Source organism: Sminthopsis crassicaudata, chromosome 3 (genome assembly GCF_048593235.1).
Source record: "Sminthopsis crassicaudata isolate SCR6 chromosome 3, ASM4859323v1, whole genome shotgun sequence".
NCBI classification, from domain to species: domain Eukaryota; kingdom Metazoa; phylum Chordata; class Mammalia; order Dasyuromorphia; family Dasyuridae; genus Sminthopsis; species Sminthopsis crassicaudata.
The window spans coordinates 186,145,358-186,164,408 of NC_133619.1; the positions used below are offsets into that span (position 1 = coordinate 186,145,358).

Genomic DNA, 19,051 nt, shown 5'->3' on the forward strand with positions numbered 1-19,051 from the left:
CTTGAAGAGGGCTCTTAAAAAATACAATAATCTGGACCCCACTTCTCCAGAAGGGACCACTGTCCTCAGCATGAATTTTATTAGTCAGTCTGCCCCAGACACTCAGAGGCTCTCAAACTTCCCAGGCTCAGCTGTTAGAAACAGCTTTTGGAGTCTTTAATAATAGGGACCAAATAGCAGCAAAGGAGCAAGACTGCAAGGCCAGAGTAAGAAACAAGGAATAGGGTCAAATTTTTTTTTTTTTAGACTACCCAGAGAGGATAGAGCTGCCACCCCTCCCTCCCTCAATGCCCTGCCCTCTGCTGTTCTCAGGACCAGGAGTGATGGTGCCCAGGATTTGGCCAGACTCCCCTTTGCTCCATTATAATGGCTTTCACTTCTCAAATATCTCAAAAGGTGGTTGAGGCACTTAAGATTACTTATCATATCCACTCTACCTGGTGTCCTCAGTCTTCTGGAAAGGTAGAGAAAATGAATCAAGCAACTCCTTACTAAACTGTTCCTGGAGACTTGAGAGGATTAGGTGAAGAATCTCCCATTAGGTCTTCTTAGAATCTGCATTGCACCTCGGGAGAATACTAAACTTATCTCCTTTGAGCTATGGGAGGCCCTTCTTAACCTCTGACATTCTTGTAGATACAGAACAGCATCCACTCAGTTTGCCACACAGCTTGGTGCAGTTCAGAAGACCCTTTCTGAATATATAAATGTCCTGTAAATCCAGGGGACACGGTATACTTAAAGTCTTGGTTCTAAAGTTCAAGGTGCTGATCCTATGAGTATAAAGTAGAAAAGACTATATAAGGTCATTCTAACTACTCCAACTTCAGTCAAACTCGAAAGTTTCCCCAATTGGACTCATGTTTCTAGTATTAAAAGTGCTAGTCCCATTATTTCTTCTCCCTCAGACATTCCTAGATATTCCTGTGAACACATAGAAGACCTGGAACTACTCTTCCACAGGACTCCTGCAAACATACCGGATAGAGAAAGGTAAAATCGTCTATGTCCTTCTCTCCTTCATTCTAGTTTTCTTTCTTTCTTGTTATTTTCTACTTTTTCCAGGTATACCTTTAATAACACTCCAAGGATGAGAGCTTTGCTCCTAGTATTTCCTCTCCACTCTCTACAGACTCCCACCAGTTGGGAGATAACACCTTAGCCTAGCTAGGGAACTCTGTGGTCAATGGGGGCATTCAGGAGTGTCGAGTGTGCCATCAGCATCCTCAAGGCAGCCCACATATGCAATCTGATGCATTATTTGCAAAAACCCCTTCCCAAATGTCACCATTTCCACCCTGGATACCACTTCATTTATACTAGTTGTCCCTCAGGGGAATAACTTAATCTGCCCTATTGCCCCCTCTATGATGTCTCAAGGACATTGCCTCCTTCAAAACCTTGCCTGTTTTTTTTTTTCATCCATTATTATGGGCAGGATAAAGACATTATTAAAGGCATATATGACATGAAAAGAAGTTGGGCCAATCATACAGTATAAATATAAGAAAACAGATAGAAACTCAAGTGTTAAACCAATATCCACAAAACTGAAGATTTAGAGATGGAGTCTTAGTCTTTTTTTTTTTTTTTAAATGCAGTGTAGACTTTACTCAAAATAATGTTTTTAAATGCATAAAATAAAATGCATAGGATTGCAAATGAAATATTATATTGAAATACAGTTAGCAAAACACTTGAATATATACATATTCACAGAGCCTATGTTAAGAATTCCTAATCTAGAAGATAGTCTTTAATGTTAATGAAAAAAATATCCATTAAGTGTTTTCTACATATTAAGTGGTAGGAATATAAAGAAAAAAAAAATTAGTCCTTGCCCTCAGGGAGCTCACATTCTAATGGGGGAGACAATATGTAAATAAGTAGATATATAAAAGATAGATAAGAGTCTAGATGAAAGGTAAGGGGCAGGATATGAATAAGAATAACAGAAAAAATCATAGTGAAGGGATTAATGATCTAAACATATGCATAAGATCACAAATTCATTCAGGTACCAAAGCATTAAAGTCTGTAAAGGCAAACCTCTCATTCCATTCATTTTAGTTGAGAGCAATAGAAGGAAATGGGGTCCTCTGCAGATAGGCAATATATGTTCATTTTATTTTCTGATTCAATACTTCATTTTGTGGCCAGTGATCTGGAACAAATGAAGGAGAAGGGGAAGAGCAGGGGCAAGAATCTATCAGAAGAGAACTCTTTATCATTAGAAAGAGAGAGAGAGAGAGACAATACGGAGATAGAGACAGAGAGAAAGACATACAGAGAGAATGAATATGCCTGTGGTTTTATATCATTTCCTTTCTGTAAGGAGTGGAGGGTTGACAATCATGACCAGTAATCTTTGATTTTCTAGTAGTGTATACTTTCCCAGGTCTCTGTTTCCATCTTCTATGTATCCATATGCCAATAAACATCAAGAAGATGAGTGAGAGAGGAGCCACAGCAATTCCCCAGGAAAATGTAATTTCTGGAAGAAGCCAAAGAACCCAATTACTGTGCATAAAATTCTCTAATTATCAATCATGAAAATTCAATGAATATTTAAATGCAAGGGATGAATTTTTATATTCACAAAAAAATTAATTGTGACATTGTGCAGTTATGACTTCATAACTCTGGGCTTGTTTCCCCATTAGTGAAATGAGTCTAATGTTTATTTCCTCTTCTTCATAGACATTTGGGGAAGAGGGGTAGAATTGAATTCCTACCAAGGGAAACTCTTTATTTGTGCCAAATTGACAACTTGTATATAACTTATAGTTTTTAGGTGATTTCCCATCACCCTAGGAGATTAATTGACTTGCTCAACAGCTAATATATTTCAAAGGCTGGACTTAAACTCATATCTTCCTGACTATGTCCTAAGTCCTCTCTAACCATTATATCAGGGATTTGAGAAAACTGAGACCCAAAATATGAAAAAATCTAGGATTCAAGGTATTACACATGTCAGTCATTGTGCAGCATGCATGGAGAGCTCCTTGCTTTTTAATTCTTTCCTTTAGTTTTCTCATATTAATGGGGGTGAAAAATTGTGTTCCCTTTAATCTGTAAAATTAACACTCTAAAATTGTGTACCATTTGATCTGTAAAGAAAGGAGATTTGAATCTCAGGCCTTCCTGGGAAGCATATCTCCCCAGACAAGTTTAAGTGGTGTCATCCAACTGGGCCATTTCTAAGGCAAATCACCTCCATTGATAGCCGAATTCTATTCAAATTCAGGCTGAAAAAGCCAAATTTCATTTGGGAGATCACCTGGTCTGATGAGCTCAAGCTGCCCCAGCCCTCCTGCCAAGATCTGCTCATATAATAGGTTTCAGTTTACTCATTTTTTTTGCAGAATGTCCAAAGCAGAACTATGCCTTGTCCCTTGGTATAGCTGCCAGGACCCTGCCCACTGAAAAGACATTCTCTTCTCAGTGCCAGCTTCCATTTCCTTAATAGGACTTTGCCACTAAAGAAGTCAGTCTCTTAGCAAAGCTGACTTCTCATCCAACAATAAACTTCCATTTTTATAACCTAAAACTCTTCGAGTTCGTGACTTCTTTCATGAAGAACCTGTGCCTCTGACCAAAAGGGGATTTCCACAACTCTCTGACTGCCACTAGAACTCCATCACTATTAATGAAAATCATAAATAAGAAAAAGTAAATTAATAAATATGCAAGTGAATTACCTTGACTGGAATGCTCACAGTCATTATTTTTGTACCAAACTCCTGGTTTCCAATTCATTATTTGATCACAACCTCTAAAAGTCTGTTTTCCCCACTATGGGCATAAGGGGGTTAGTCTATAGATTTCCTGACTAGAATTCGGCTTTTAATATCTAAAGTCTGATGAACAATAGGGGACTATTTCTAGAGTCCTGTCTCAAGATCAGTAATACATACAAAGGGTTTCCAGGCTGCATAGGCCATTTTATTATGGGTTTCATAACATTAATAGTATATATGAATAGAACATTTTAGGGTTACAAGGAGATTTACTGAATAAGGTAGATAAAATCATAATTTCAATCTATATATTACAAATAAACTTAGGTTGAGAAACATGAAGTAACTTATAAAGTTAACGATGACAAAACCAGAACTTAGACTAATTTTTCTGATTATTAGTTCTTTGCTCTTTCCCAGGGGCAGTATCAAAGGAAGTACATTACTCTTTTGAATTATTACATTTTGGAGTTTGATGATTAGTTTTTGGTATGTTCTGCACCATCCAGAATAAAGCAGAGATTGAGTCAACGCCAATAATCAAAAAGTAATATTTCAGATTTTAGGAGTGAACTCTGCCTGGCCCATTTTTATTCTGTCTGGTTGTCTACAATAATTCATTGTCTGATCTATATAATTCCTAGATTCTCTGTGAGCTGAAGAAAAAACAAAAAAACAAACAACAAAAAAAAAAAACCAAAAAAACAAAAAAAAACAATTAGTTCTCTAAATCAGAGCTTCTCAACCAAGGAATCTGGTTATATACACTTAATACATTCCCATGGATTTAAATGGAGGGAGAGGGAAGAATTACATCTTTATTTTCACTAACTTGTGTTTTCCTTTGTAAACCTATGTATTTTATTTTATGCATTTAATGACATTATTTGGAGAAGAAATTCATTGGTTTAAGTAGACTATGAAGAGGCCTGTGATTCACATACAAAAATTAATGGAAATGAGTAATGATTAGGTCTATTCAGTATGCTCCATAGAAGTGAAGATTGAAGACTGAGCAGGGCATTAGGAAGGTCTGAGTTCAGATCCAGCATTAGACATGTAGTAACTGCATGATCTTGGGCAAATCACTTAGTCTCTGTCTGCCTTAGCTTCCTTACCTGCAAAATAGGGATCAAAAAGCACCTACCTCACAGTTACGAGGATTAAATATTTTTAAAGCATATAGCATAGAACCAGGTACCTAGTAGGTGTTTAATAAATTCCTGTGCCTTTCTGCCTCAAAAAATCTACTTTCTACAAAGGAAGTAATCAGGTACACATATAAATACATGTGAATACTAATCAAAAATAATTACTAGGTAATGGGGAATAAAAAGTTACCACCACATGTTTGTATCATACTCAAATATTTCTATGTGTACTCCATAATTTGTAAAATGAGGCAAATTGGAAGAGGAAGAGGAATCAAGAAAAGGTAAATAGGGTTTCTAAGATACACAAAAGCAAATTTAGTTTTGATGTCAGGAAAAACTTTCTAACAAAGCTATTCCAAAAGGGAATGGGCTGAAAGATGGGGTGAAAGTGGGGAATATATTCCCTGACTGGAGATGTTTAAACAGAGACTAGATGACAGTTTTTAACCATATTAGAGTAGAAACTACTTTTGGGGTATGAGTGTAATTAAAGCTCTCCCAAATTCCTTGATTCTGTTAATTCATCAATAGATACTTTGTACTGTTTGCTATCCTGTGGAGGATACTTACCTTCTTTAACTCTTGCTTTCAAGCTCTGGGTTCCCAATCTGTTCCTGGCAGTACATATAAATTCAGTGTTCAAATCCTTCTTTTCCACTGAATTAAATATCAGAGGCACTTCAATATAACTCTTATTGTTTTCTGAATATTCACTGGGTGAGAAAAAGTTTTGCATAAAAATATTAGTGGAACAAGCAAAATAATCTACATTACAATCATTCTGCAAGAATTTATTAAGACTTAGGACAATATAGAGACAAAAGGAGAAACTACCCTCAAGGAGTTTATGATTCTTATTCTCAGTCAGAAGCATCCATTTGAAATTCTTTAATGGAAAGTCAGTTTACAAATATTTGGTAAATCAAGTTAGAGCCAACAGAAGCTAATTTGGGGAAAATCTAAGTGTGTCACTGATAAATCTTTTGCACATCGATGGATAGGAACTGAGATTCAGACCTGAGATTCAGACTGCAACTGAGTAACTAGAATAGGGAGTGCCTATAATTCTATCTCACACAAAGAAGTCAACAATCAGACTGTACCCTGAAAGGGACCTGCTGAAAGTTTACAGCTCCAGAGATCCAGGAATAATACAGCAGTCAATACTTGGAGAAAGCAGTGATGGACTCCAGATAACATAAGTCAAGGCAATACAGGTCCTCAAGTTTCCCCCCAGAAATATGTAAATCCCTGGCCTTTACACAAAGTCCTAATTCAGGAAGGAAAGCTAGAAGAGTGAGAAAACACAAAAGATTGTAGAGAATTGTCTCCAAGTTCATGAGTGCAATTAATTGCCAAATATTTCATTTTTAAAAAATATATAACTATGCTTTCATTTGTAGAAGAAATTCCCAATAAGAGGAATTTAATAATGTTATATTATTAACAATATTATAATATCTAATATATTATTGTATAATATTATTATATAATAATACTATTCTAATATCTAATAATATTATACAGATTTCCAGTCCTTTTGCAGCTTATAAGCTTATGCATAAGTTTATAAGCTAAGAAAATTTCCTGATAGGTTATTTTTCATTACTCTAAGGCTGCCTTTCGGAGTTACTCTGAGTTTGCTTCTCTATTATTTTGCCAGCAATATGCAAATTACAAATTAATTTTTTTCAACCTATTAGAGCACTAATTTATGTACCATTAGAAATGGAAGGATTCTTAGAGTATCATATATTCCAGCTATCTATTTAATAAGGAGGGAAAATGACTTGCATAAAATTGCCCTCACAAGAGTAAAAGACAGGGTGTCCTGACCCATGGAGTAGTGTCTTTACCTCTTCTTCCAAGCTGTCTTAATGCAGAGCAAACAATACTTATGATATTTGGCATTAGACCATAAGGACATGTTAGTCAAGATGTTTTGGATGACCAGACCAGACAAGAACTGCACTTATTTTCAATGATTTTGCAATTTTTGACTTGTCAACCATCATTCCCTCTAGTTAATTACACTTAAGTTTCATTCACAACAGGGAAAAAAAATTTTTAAATGTCTTTGATAGTAAAAACTGAATGTTTGAAATCAGACTTTTCTCTTTAGTTAACTTCTATATTCTTAAAGGAACTGATATAAAGTAAATAGGCAAGAATTAGAAAGATACACACACACATATACAAAATGTAAACAGAAGTAAAACAACAATAGAAAACTTATAACTCAATACTGGGTGATTATAATGAATGAATTTGTCCTTAAAAAAAAAAAAATATGAGAAAAGTACCTAATTTTTCAACCCATCTTTTTTTTCTTTTTTTCTTTTTTTCCTGAGGCTGGGGTAAAATGACTTGCCCAGGGTCACACAGCTAGGAAGTGTTAAGTGTCTGACACTAGATTTGAACTCGGGTCCCTCCTGAATTTAGGGCTGGTGCTCTATTCACTGCACCACCTAGCCGCCCCTCAACCCATCCTTGAAGACAGGGGACTATAGATGTAGAGTACTACAAATAATGTCACTCTTTTCCTATATGTTGGTTAATTTCCCTGACTTTTTTTTTCCTTTTTTTTTTTTTAACTCTTTGTTGTAAAAAATTACTTTCTGAAAGAAGAAAGGGAAGAATCCAGTAAGAACACATAAGGGAGGCAAAGACAAGATTTTTAAAAAATTATTCTAAAAATACTAACATTCCATTGCATCTATTTTTTGTTCTCTTGCTATATATACAGTCCCTGAGAAAGCCATCCCAAAGAGCCAATATGAGTAAAAAGATTCTAAATTCTGTCAAGTGAGCTTACAGGCGCTGTCCCTCCTTAACTCGGCCTTTTTTGTAGACATTATCCACGAAAGTGTTATTTGCTGTCCACCATAAAAGTGTTGTAGATCGTGACCCCAAGCCAAAAAATGCTTTGCAGGGAATTATCAATTTTGAACCTAGATAAAGAAAGACAGATTAAATAAAGAGTAAGAGAGGGACAATTTAGTAGAATAAAAAAAAAAAAAAAACACCAAGAATAAATAAACTTTTTCTCTCACAGATTCCAATAGAGGCCTTACTAGACTTTCTCAAGAAATTCACCACAACCAAGTATTTGGAGCAAAACGACCATTTTTGAGGGCCACTTATTTTCTAACAAGATTTTGGCCACCCAAGTCTTCTTTTAACAGGAAAGCTAGATTATTCAAAATAGTTCCCTAAAACTTCCAGATTATTAATTGAATTTCCCATCTCAATTTATTTCTATTTCTGGTCTATATTCCAATTTCTTATATGGCATCTCTACAATAATAAAAAAAAGTTAGCATTTATACAGTACTTTAAGGTTTGCAAGATGTTTCTACATATATTACCACATTTGATCCTCATGATAACCTTGGGAAATAAGCTATTATTTACAGTTGAGGAAATTAAGACTGGAAGAAGTTAAATGAATTGCCCAGGCTACACAGGTAGTAAGTGCTTGAAAGAGGATTTAAACTCAGTTTTTTCTGACTCCAACTACAGCACTAGGCCAACTAGAAATAATAAGCAGAGATGTCAAGGGTGGAGGTTACTGGGTTAGAGGGAAAAAAAAGGCAGGGGGAAAATGAACTTTTAGAGGCAGTATTGTGTAACAAATAGGACACTGAACTGGGAGTCAGGAAAACTGGATATAAATACTACCTCTTATTCTTACCAACTTTGTGAGCCCCTATGCAAATTATTTTACTTCCCTGACATCTAATACTTCATTTGTAAAATGAGGCAAATTGGAAACATGGTCTCTTCCAGTTTTAACTCTATGGTTCTATTATTCTATGAAGTATGCATTCCCATTTCATTGGAAAAAAGTAAATATTTGAAAAAATAAACCCTTTATTTTATTCTTTCAATCTGATTTTTTTCTGGAATTTCTTAGTTTTAAATAATAAACTTTTAGTTTCATAATCACTTACCTATTCTAATCTCTTCCCCTCTCTTCAAATAAAAAGATGAAATGATTCCAGTATTAATAGTTCAGATTTGTCAGTCTAAGTTTGGTTGTTATCAACAAACTAAAAACCAAAGCCAACCTTTTTTTTTTTTTTTTTGTCTTCTCACTCTTACACAGGCTCCCACCTAACACATGCACAAGCACGCGCACACACACACACACACACACACACACACACACACACACACACACACAATTTCCATTTCCTAGCTAGCCCCAATGCAAGTTAATATGCACCTAGAAAAGCATGGAGTTTTGAACACTTGAATACCAAACACCATGCTACCAGTTTCCAAAAGTCTGTTTATAATACATTCTTCCCAAATCCTAAAACAGAAATGAAAAATAGCTTCCTTGACAAGTATGAATATTTACATGTATACTATTTATTGTTTAGTTGTTTTTCAGTCATATTCAATTCTTCATGACCCTTTTGAGGTTTTCTTCATATAGATGCTGGAGTGGTCTACGATTTCTTTCTTCAGTTCATTTTACAAATGAGGAAACAAGGTTAAGTAATTTACACAAGGTCACAAAGCTAATTGTCTGAGGCGAGATTTGAATTCAGGAAGAGGAGCCTTCCTGACTCTAGACTTAACACTATTCATCATCAGTTACCTACATGAATACTATGGTATTAAAAAGTTACCACCACATGTTTGTATCATACTCAAATATTTCTATGTGTACTCCATAAATTATATGAGCATTGTGCCATCTTGGGTTGGCTCTACACTCTAGTAGTTGAGAAATGAAAGATTCAGTTATGTGGAATTTCCATAACACTAACCAAGTAACCTGTATGTTTTTCTTGTATTAGCTCACTTTTTTAAGCTTTAGAATAACTCTTGAGAAGATAAAGAACAGATTGTGCTTGTTCTATTCAATCCTTATGGTTCATCAATAAAAAGTAGGGTCTAGCTTTACACTGTGTCTTCCTGGTAAAGAGCATAGAGGAAATAATTGTATAAAGAATAATTTTACCCAGAGAAAGAACCGTGGGAACTGAATGTGGATCACAACATAACATTCTCACTCTTTTTGATGTTGTTTGCTTGCATTTTGTTTTCTTACTCATTTTCTTTCCTTTTTGATCTGATTTTTCTTGTGCAGCAAGAGAATTGTATAAATATGTTTACATATTAGATTTAACATATATTTTAACATGTATAATATATTGGATTGCTTGCCATCTAAGGGAAGGGATGGTGAGAAAGAGGAGAAAGTCTGAAACACAAAGCTAAACAAGGTTCAATGTTGAAAAATTATCCATGCATATGTTTTGAAAATAAAAAGCTTAAAAAAAATCATTTTACCCATTAACAGTCCTGGTTATATAAGGAAATCCTATGTTAAGTCCTTTTTGCAAAAGGAATATAACTAGAACCCAATTAATACAAATAATGCTTATATTCAAATTCAAACTGAAGTAATAGCCATGCAAAATATGGTCATTAGTTCCAGTCTGATGGAAATATTCATTACCAATTCAAATAAGGTGACCATTTCATTATTTTAACTACCTGGAACCTAGCTATAATCATTCAGAAAGGTACACTTTTATAACTTTGTATTTTAGACACCCTTAATCATTATTAAAAGTTCAACTCTGATTCTTCACTATAGCTTGGAGGTGTCGCTAGGCCCTCAAAGACTATGGCAGCAGAGTGAAAGCTTTGAATGATACAATCAAGTATAGACCTAGTGATAGATTGTTGTTGTGATACGGGAGCCATCTGCCAGTGGCTGCTGGACATATAACTCAGACCTGTAGAATCAATCTCTTCATGTGAGAAGAGGATGATGATACAAGGAGACTGAGAGGCCGTTGCATTGTCAGACCTCTCTCCTCTTCCCTCTGCCTCCAATTTATTTCATTCCCAATCCACAAGGAACATCTTAGAAGGCTGCTTTGCAACTCCTTCAAGTTTATGATTCACAGCTGTGGAGGCTCTCGGAGAATTGCCCTGCCCTTTCACCTAGGCATAGTCCTTAACAGATTGTGTGTATGTATATTGAGGACCAATGTAGCTAAGTTCTTCACTAAATTAGATTCAGGATGTAATTGTTTTAGGCATAACAATTTGTCAAGACTTACTAAATCATAGTAATGCTGCCACTTTCTTTGGTGGAAGGAATAACACTACCAATGAAATTATTGGTAGTTGAAATGATAGCATTTACATAGCACTTTAAAGTCTGCAAAGCACTTCTCAAGTATTACCTCATTTGATTTTTCACAGCAATGCCATTATTGGAAAGTGGGTACCATTATTATTATTCCCATTTGACAAGTGAGAAAACAGGTAGCAACATGCCCATGATTATGTAACTAATATTGAGTCTTGACTCTAATTCCACCACCCTATCTACTGCACCAAATAGTTGCCTCAATTAATGTCTAAATAACAACTCTCCTCTATGAAGTAATGGAATTCAACTAGATCACTGACTCATCTAGTCTGGTTCTGAGAATTTTAACATTTCAGTGTATATCCTAGATGCCTCTGGAAGTCTGGTAAAGCCTATGGACACTTCTAAGAATATTGTGGGTTTTTTAAAGTCATTGAAGAAAATGCTAAATTTCAGTTAGAGCTAAGTGAAAACAAAAATGCAATTTTTTCTCCATTCAAGATCAAAAGTGAAATTTATCCATAAAACCTAGGTTAAGAACTTCTAATTTAATTAATTACTTCCAGAACTACATCTAAGATCATGCAGCTGAGAAATAAGCATCAAAATCTAAAAATCTGCAGTGAGTACATTTGAGCACTTTAGGTTTGAGGAAGTCATTGCTAGGGCTTACCAAGAGAAGTCAGTACAGTCTTATTAGGTGTAATAATCACAGGAATGGTCTCCTCCTTTTTTTCTGGGAAGGGATGAAACAAAGATTTCATTAGGAAAATTAGCAGTTCCAGGAAAACCAAAGTATTAGAAGAGAGATAACAGCTGGCATTCTTTAACAGCCAGTGGCTAAATCCTATTGTTTACTTTAATTGTGTCCTACTTTATTCCCTGTACATTAAGGCACATTTATTTTTTTTATTTTGTAGAGGAAATAATCTCTCCACCAGACTGGAGCAGTTTGAGTCCCTGCTTTTCCTAAAATAAAAATTACCAGAAAAGGTCAATAGTAAATATATGTGTGACCAACTCTCATTCTGAATATTGTCAGACAATTAACCATTCCCATCCTAGTTTTTTTTTCTTTAAATTTGCTACATTTCTAGCATTATTATAACAATTATGATCATAAAATTCAGCTATAGTTGTTAAAATAACTAGCATTGTAAACACACCTGTGGATAAAATTACCAAAAAAATAACAAAAAATTTTAAATGGCTATTAACATGATTCATCAATATAAAGTAACAATTTTCTATAATAAAATATGAACCAAATGTTGGACAGATACAAGCCACTTAGCAATCTTGCCCAAAGATCAAGAAAGATATTAGCTTGTGTCATGAACCCCTTTGCCAGTTTGATGAAGCCTAGTAATACCTTCTCAGAATATTGTTTTTAAAGGCATAAAATAAAATGTACAGGATTAGAAAGGGGGAAAGTATATAAAATATAGTATAAACTCACATACAGAGAGTTAGTGAACCACAAAGTTCATGGACCTTTGCCTAAGAGATAAGATTTGAGAGAAGCCACTGTAAAGTTTACTAGCCTACAAAAATCTCAGCTGATCCTTAACATTCTCCCAAACCTAAATTCTTGGTACCCGATTCTTATAATTGAACTATGGTTCTGTAGCTCAAGGAGACCCTCTGTCAAAATCCAAATTTTCTTGGAAGGTAGTACATAAACCACAGTAACAGTTGTTCATAATAGTAGGGATGGAGGGCCAAATAAATTCCTAGATAATTCCACAAAGGACATCAGCTCATCTACTCTCTCCAATTAACATGTTACAGAGACATTTCAAATAGTAACATGTATGAATTTTGGGTACCATTTGATCAATGCACCTATATTTAGTTATTCAATAAAAGAGTAACAATTTTTTATGTATATGCTTTGGTATGGATTACAATTGTATCTAGACAGAAGCTTTTCTTTTCCTTCTATTCTAATCCATACCAAAGCATATACATAAAAAATCAGTAAATTCTTAACTTAAAGCCTTGCAGCTAAAAGGTAAGCACTGTCTCTACTAAATCTCAAAAAATCATCTTGGGAACATTACACTGAATAAAAATGTAAGGTTGTTGCCCCCTTGCGTTCCTAGGTAATATTGCACTGAAAAGAATTTCAGAGCCATTTTGGGCTAACTATAACGCTGGTGATAGCAAAAATAGCATCTTTGTGATTGGTGTCTAAGAACAAGAGGTGCATTTTTTGTGTGAGGGCATTGGGGTTAAGTGACTTTCTCAGGGTGATACAGTGTGAACTCAGGTCCTCTGGACTTTCAGGGCTGGTGCTCTATTCTGACCTCAGGGCAGAAGTACCATCTAGCTGCCCCCAGCTAGATGCTATTCTAAGAGTATGACTATGGATTCAATAGCTCCACAGAATACTCCTTGAATGACTTTGGAAAATTCATACCCATCCCTGCTCTGGAGTTCAGTTTGTCAAAGTCAGAAATCATTGAGTAGATTGGAATAGATGATCTCTAAGAACCATTTCAAGGTCTGTGATTTACAGATGGGGTATAATTATTCAGAGACAATATAATATCACAGATAGAAAGTTGGATCCAGAATTTCAAAATATGAGTTCAGGGCCTATGTTTGCTATAATGATATAATGTAGCTAAATAACCGCAGGCAAATCACTCAGTTTATGCCAATTAGGATAGTAATCTGGCTTTTACTTTATTACTGTAAAGACCCCCCCAAAAAATCAATCTCTTTCCAATTATCATTTTAAAATTAAACATTTTATTTCCTGAATTTTCTGAATTCCTTAAAAAATATATAGATAATGACTAGTAGTTTGTAAATAAAAACAGATATTGATACATTCAATACTAAGTATGTCCCACGGAAACCTAATTCCCTTATAAAACTTATTCCCAGCACCGATTCACTGGGAATAAAAAGTTTTCTGGGCTGCTCTCCAACAAGACTAATGAAGAATCCAAAGTCACAGTTGACTAATTATGGCCCAAAAAGGAGAGAACATATATATATATGCATATATAAATATATAGATATATTAACAGATAATTGTTTTCTCAAAATAGAAGATCCCACCATTTTCTGAGCCTCAGTTTCCTGATATCTGTAAAATGAGAGAGTTGGACTAGTCATGACCCCTTTTCTCTCTCAAGAAATTTTTCTGTGAAATTTTACATATATAAAATAGGTATATAAATCAAACATTTATTAATAATAAACCATAAATTCATGATCCCCACATTCAATTATGAGACTCTATGTGGGGTTATAAAGCACAGTTCAAGAAGCTGGGGACTATGAATCTTCTTGTGCAGCAAAATAACTATGGACGTGTATACATATATTGTATTTAACATATACTTTAACATATTTAGCATGTATTGGTCTATCTGCCATCTGGGAGAGAGTAGGGGGGAGGCGGGGAAAAGTTGGAACAGAAGGCTTTGAAAGGGTCAATGCTGAAAAATTACCCATGCATATATCTTGTAAATAAATAGCTATAATTCAAAAAAAAAGATTAACAGAATCAGAAAAAAAAAAAAAAAAAAAAAAAGCTGGAGACTAGATCACCTAGTTTAAGGTTCCTTTCAATGTTAAATCTATGATTGTATGGAATAGGGACTACACTTGTGATTTCATTAGTTAATGGAACTACCAAGGGAGGGGACTCTTCAGGTCAGCACTTCTTGTGAAATCTATAGTCTTAAAGAATTACCTAGAGCACTCAGAGATTAAATGATTTGCCCAGAGACTCTACTCAATGAAATCAAAATTGTCTCTCTCCCTCCCTGTCTTCCTCCCTCTCTCCCTCCACTCCTCCTTCTCTTTCTCCTTTTCTTCCTTCCCTTTTTTCTTTTCCTCCTTCCCTCCCTCCTTTTACTCCTTCCACCCTCCACATTTTACGTTACCCTACACATTACAAAACGTTAGTGACCCCTAATGTTGCACTTGCACAAATTCAAAATATGGATGAAGCAAAAAAAAAAAAAAAAAAAATTAAGGTCATAGACTGCCAATACTTACTCATGATGTGTACCTTAATATGTCTGGTGATGTTATACTTCACACCTTTATAGACAAAAGGCAGCTCACAGGTATAGTAACCAGAGTTGTCCAACGACACATTGTTTATAAGGCAGTAAATGGATCCTTTCAAAATTGAAAACTTCTTATTGCTCTGATCCAAAAGAACTGAATCCTTTAAGAAATGTTTTTAAACATTACCCTGTATACTTTGATACATGTGCATGCGATTATCATTAGCAACTCATTGCTTCTCTTCACCCTTAAACCTAAAAAGTATTATTAAGCACCATGAGCCAGGCACTAAGTACTTTGGACAATAATAATATATTTACTCCTATCATATGACTAAATGTCCCTTTTGTTGCATAACTATGAAAGGATTTCATCAAAATGTAGAAATTTATAGGAATGTTAAACAAAACTGCACTGCTAATATCTTCCTCTAAAATGATTGTCAGTCATCCTGACTTTTGTTTTGCCACAAGGCATTGATGACTGTAAGAAAGAATAAAGTTGATAACTTAATGCAGCTATGACTCACTTTAATCTAAATCACAGGCAAGTGAAGACATTATCCTGTGATGTCATTAGTCCTGTTCAAAAACTGAAAGACAAATAGCAATCTTCCATTTATACTGAATATATCTTGTATATTGTCTCTCACATTAGACTATAGCTAACATTTATAGCAGTATCTTAAAAGTTTGCAAAGCAATTTACATATTCTATTTCAATTATGCATTACAACTACTTTGGGAGATAGGTTCAATTATTATTTCCACTTGACAGATGAGGAAACTAAAGCTGAGACAAGTTAAAAGACTTGCCCAGGTTTATAAAAATACCAAATTTCTGAGATAGGTTTATAACTCAGCTCTTCCTGACTCCAAATCTTACACTCCATGTACTACACCACTCAGTTGCTCATTAGAATGCAAACTCCCTGAGGGATGATTCCCTGCTTTTCCTTTTCTTTTGTGTCCCCAGCATTCAATAGAATTCCTGGCACTTAATAAATATTTATAATATTTAATTAATTATATATTTATTTAATTAATTAAATAATATTTATTTAATTAATAAATATTTAATAATATTTATTGACTGAAAGATGATAGTAATAGTCCCTTTATCCTTAAGATATGTCAACATTTAAAAAATACAAATACAACTGAGGTAGAATTAGGATATAAGTAGTTTAAACTCCAAATCTAGTACTCTTTGTATTTGTAGTTTATTATAATGCAAAGTCCTTAGTGACACATACCCTGCTTTTCTTTTTCTTGTAATTCCCAGCATTGTAATTCCCATACATTTGTGGCTTTTATAATTGCATTTAAATTATTGTTATTATGTGATGGAATACTACTATGCTGGAAGAAATGATAAACTGGTTGATTTTAGAAAAAAAAATTATTTCAAATTTAGAGAGAAATGAGCAGAACCAAGAGGATGACATATAAACAGTAAGAAATATTATTCAAAGAATAACTAAACAACTAAGTTATTCTGAGTATTATAAATACTTAAACCATCCACCTCTAGAGAAAGTACTGATAAATAGAAATAATGCATGATATAGTTTATATATGTAAGTGATTGTGTGTACACATACATATCTGTGTTTAATGATGGCCTTCTCTAGTGTGGGATGGGGAAGGAGATAGTTTGAAACTTAAAATATAACAAAAATAAATTAATTTAATTTAAAAATAAATAAATGCCATTATATTTAATATTATTGTTTCAAATGCCAAAATGGACCACTTGGGGAAGATCTTGCAAAGACTACGACACTGATATATATATATATATAAAATCAGAGTCAAAAATGGGGAAAGGAAGAAAATCACAAATATAAAGATATTCCAGTCTAGATGGAACAAGTAAATAGTAAGTAGAAACAAAATTGCTTTTTCTTGTAAGTAAAAAAAGCAAGTATTCCAATTCTCTGCATAACAGATGGACCATGATAATTATTAGAGAGGAATTAAGATGCATGATGACATTTAAACAATCTCTTTAAAACAAAAAATAATTAAGATAGAAGAATTGAAATAAGTCAAACATCTGTTTCATTCTGCTGAGCAATTAGAGCATCATCTCTTTCTTGATGCTGACCTGCTCTAGCATATTCAATTTGTATTATTTCTGGATTTACATTCTAAACCTTCTTTAGAGAACAAAAATTTCTTAAATATTGGTTTTTAAGTAATTGTTTAAATATCATCCATTTTTATTCCTCTCTAGACTACATTCCTAACTCTCTAAACTTTCTCCATAATGCCACAGAAACCCCTTTATGTTGAAAGATGATAAAGCCCATATATGCTAATTTCATATTGAAAATCATCTTTACCATAGGATTTTTCCTTCTGATTGATCCATTTTTAATGAGGATATTCAAGCTAATCATGTCTTCATTTCTCTCCAAACTTTTTCTATAATAGCCCTGTACTGACTGGATACCTTCATTCCCATCTTTAAGCTTCATTTTATATTGATGCAGGCGATGCCCCCTTTAAGATTCCTTGTACCTTTGATATTCCTTGTTTGATCTTTGATTACAAGTTCTGGCCAAACCAGTTTGGGCTATCTGAGCTAGTTTGGGTTTTCAGCCCACATTCTAATGATCTGAAATTCCTTTTTGGGGAGAGACAGAAGAAGATAATAACAGAGAATTCCTGTCTGAGTTACAAATATCTCCAGAACCTCTTGATAACATCTCTGTGCAAACATTGTTTTGATGACTCTAGTTATGTATATAAGGAAGGTTAAAAAATGAAATCTTTGCATTTGGTGTATACCAGCCAATGCCCATTAACTGATGTCCCCTTGCAGGCAGTCTGGTCTTCCTGAAGATCAAATGCTTGTCTATTCCTTTTTCTATCAATAAAGACTTTGTTTCCATACAGCATTGAGTAGCAAATTCATTTGCTACCGACCCTGCCCTTGGTTACTTTGGGGAAGGAAGGAGAGAGAGAGAAAAAGAACTGACCCATCTTGGTTTAGAACCTCAGTGTACTCCTCATCAATGTGACTATTTCACCACTGAAATTAAAATTTCCTGAGAGCAAAGGCTGTCTCCTTTTCTTTTGGTGTCTGTATTGCTAACACTCTGCATAGTTAATTGACCAAGCACGTATTCATTTTTTTCTCTTTTTTGTGAAGATAAATTTATTTTATGATTTAGGGTTTGTTTATTCATTTCTAAAACTAATTGTTTGACATTTTTTAAAAACTTTTTTTATTATGAACTTAATCACCCTTAACCACAAAAATTTCAGTAAACAAAGAATTTCTTATAACACCTTTACACCTTTTTTTTTTTTTTTTTTAAATATAGTAGATGTGAATGCTTTTTAAAAAAACATGTTAAACACATCTTTTCTTATTTACAGGCAGGGGTTAAATTAAAATTTGATCAACGACAGTGCTTTATTTTGGAGTATTGATTCTTACCTCCATTGCCTAACCCACTTTCCTCCAAGCTCTTACCCATCCTCCCTAAATAAGAAAACTTATTTAGTCTTTATGGATTGTCTAAATGCAGTTTGTTTGTTTTTTTTAAAGGACTAGGAATATAAAAGTTAATGCAAAAGGATGGGAATGTGACTAGCAATACAATAGATTGATATTCCAACCTAACCATATGATACCTAATAGATGAAATATGAATTTTAAGGATACATACCTTATACCATTTTATTTCTGTTTTGTTTGTGTCTTGTATAAATTTTTTTATTTCAGGGCACACTAGGTATCCAGGACCTGATGTGACTAGAACTTGACGGTAGGAAATGTATTGCAGAGGTGCTTCAGTCTTCTTAAAGACCTTTAACTCAACAGACATTGTGGCACAATAAGATGTATTCCTGTGAAAAGATGATAGATGACATTTTGTTATATCATATGAGTTTAGAAGGAATGCCAAGAGATAGAACAGTATAGTTAAAAAAAAAAAAAAAAAAAAAGCATTGAATCAAAAGACCTGTATTCAAGTTCAG

At 34.1% G+C, this 19,051-nt stretch overlaps 1 protein-coding gene across 2 annotated transcripts in view; it reads right to left on the bottom strand.

The window, feature by feature from the left end:
• Nucleotides 1-1,578: 1,578 nt before the first annotated feature.
• Nucleotides 1,579-19,051, bottom strand: part of IL1R2 (interleukin 1 receptor type 2) — a 43,979-nt gene continuing 26,506 nt past the window's right edge. For both annotated transcript variants that reach the window (XM_074299750.1, XM_074299751.1), the window contains 6 exons: nt 18,739-18,919; nt 15,042-15,216; nt 11,695-11,757; nt 7,713-7,848; nt 5,468-5,610; nt 1,579-2,494 (listed from right to left, as the gene is read on the bottom strand). In XM_074299750.1, coding sequence (XP_074155851.1) covers nt 2,313-2,494; nt 5,468-5,610; nt 7,713-7,848; nt 11,695-11,757; nt 15,042-15,216; nt 18,739-18,919 — 880 coding nt within the window. In that variant the 3' untranslated portion in view covers nt 1,579-2,312. The remainder of the gene's footprint in view (nt 2,495-5,467; nt 5,611-7,712; nt 7,849-11,694; nt 11,758-15,041; nt 15,217-18,738; nt 18,920-19,051) is intronic.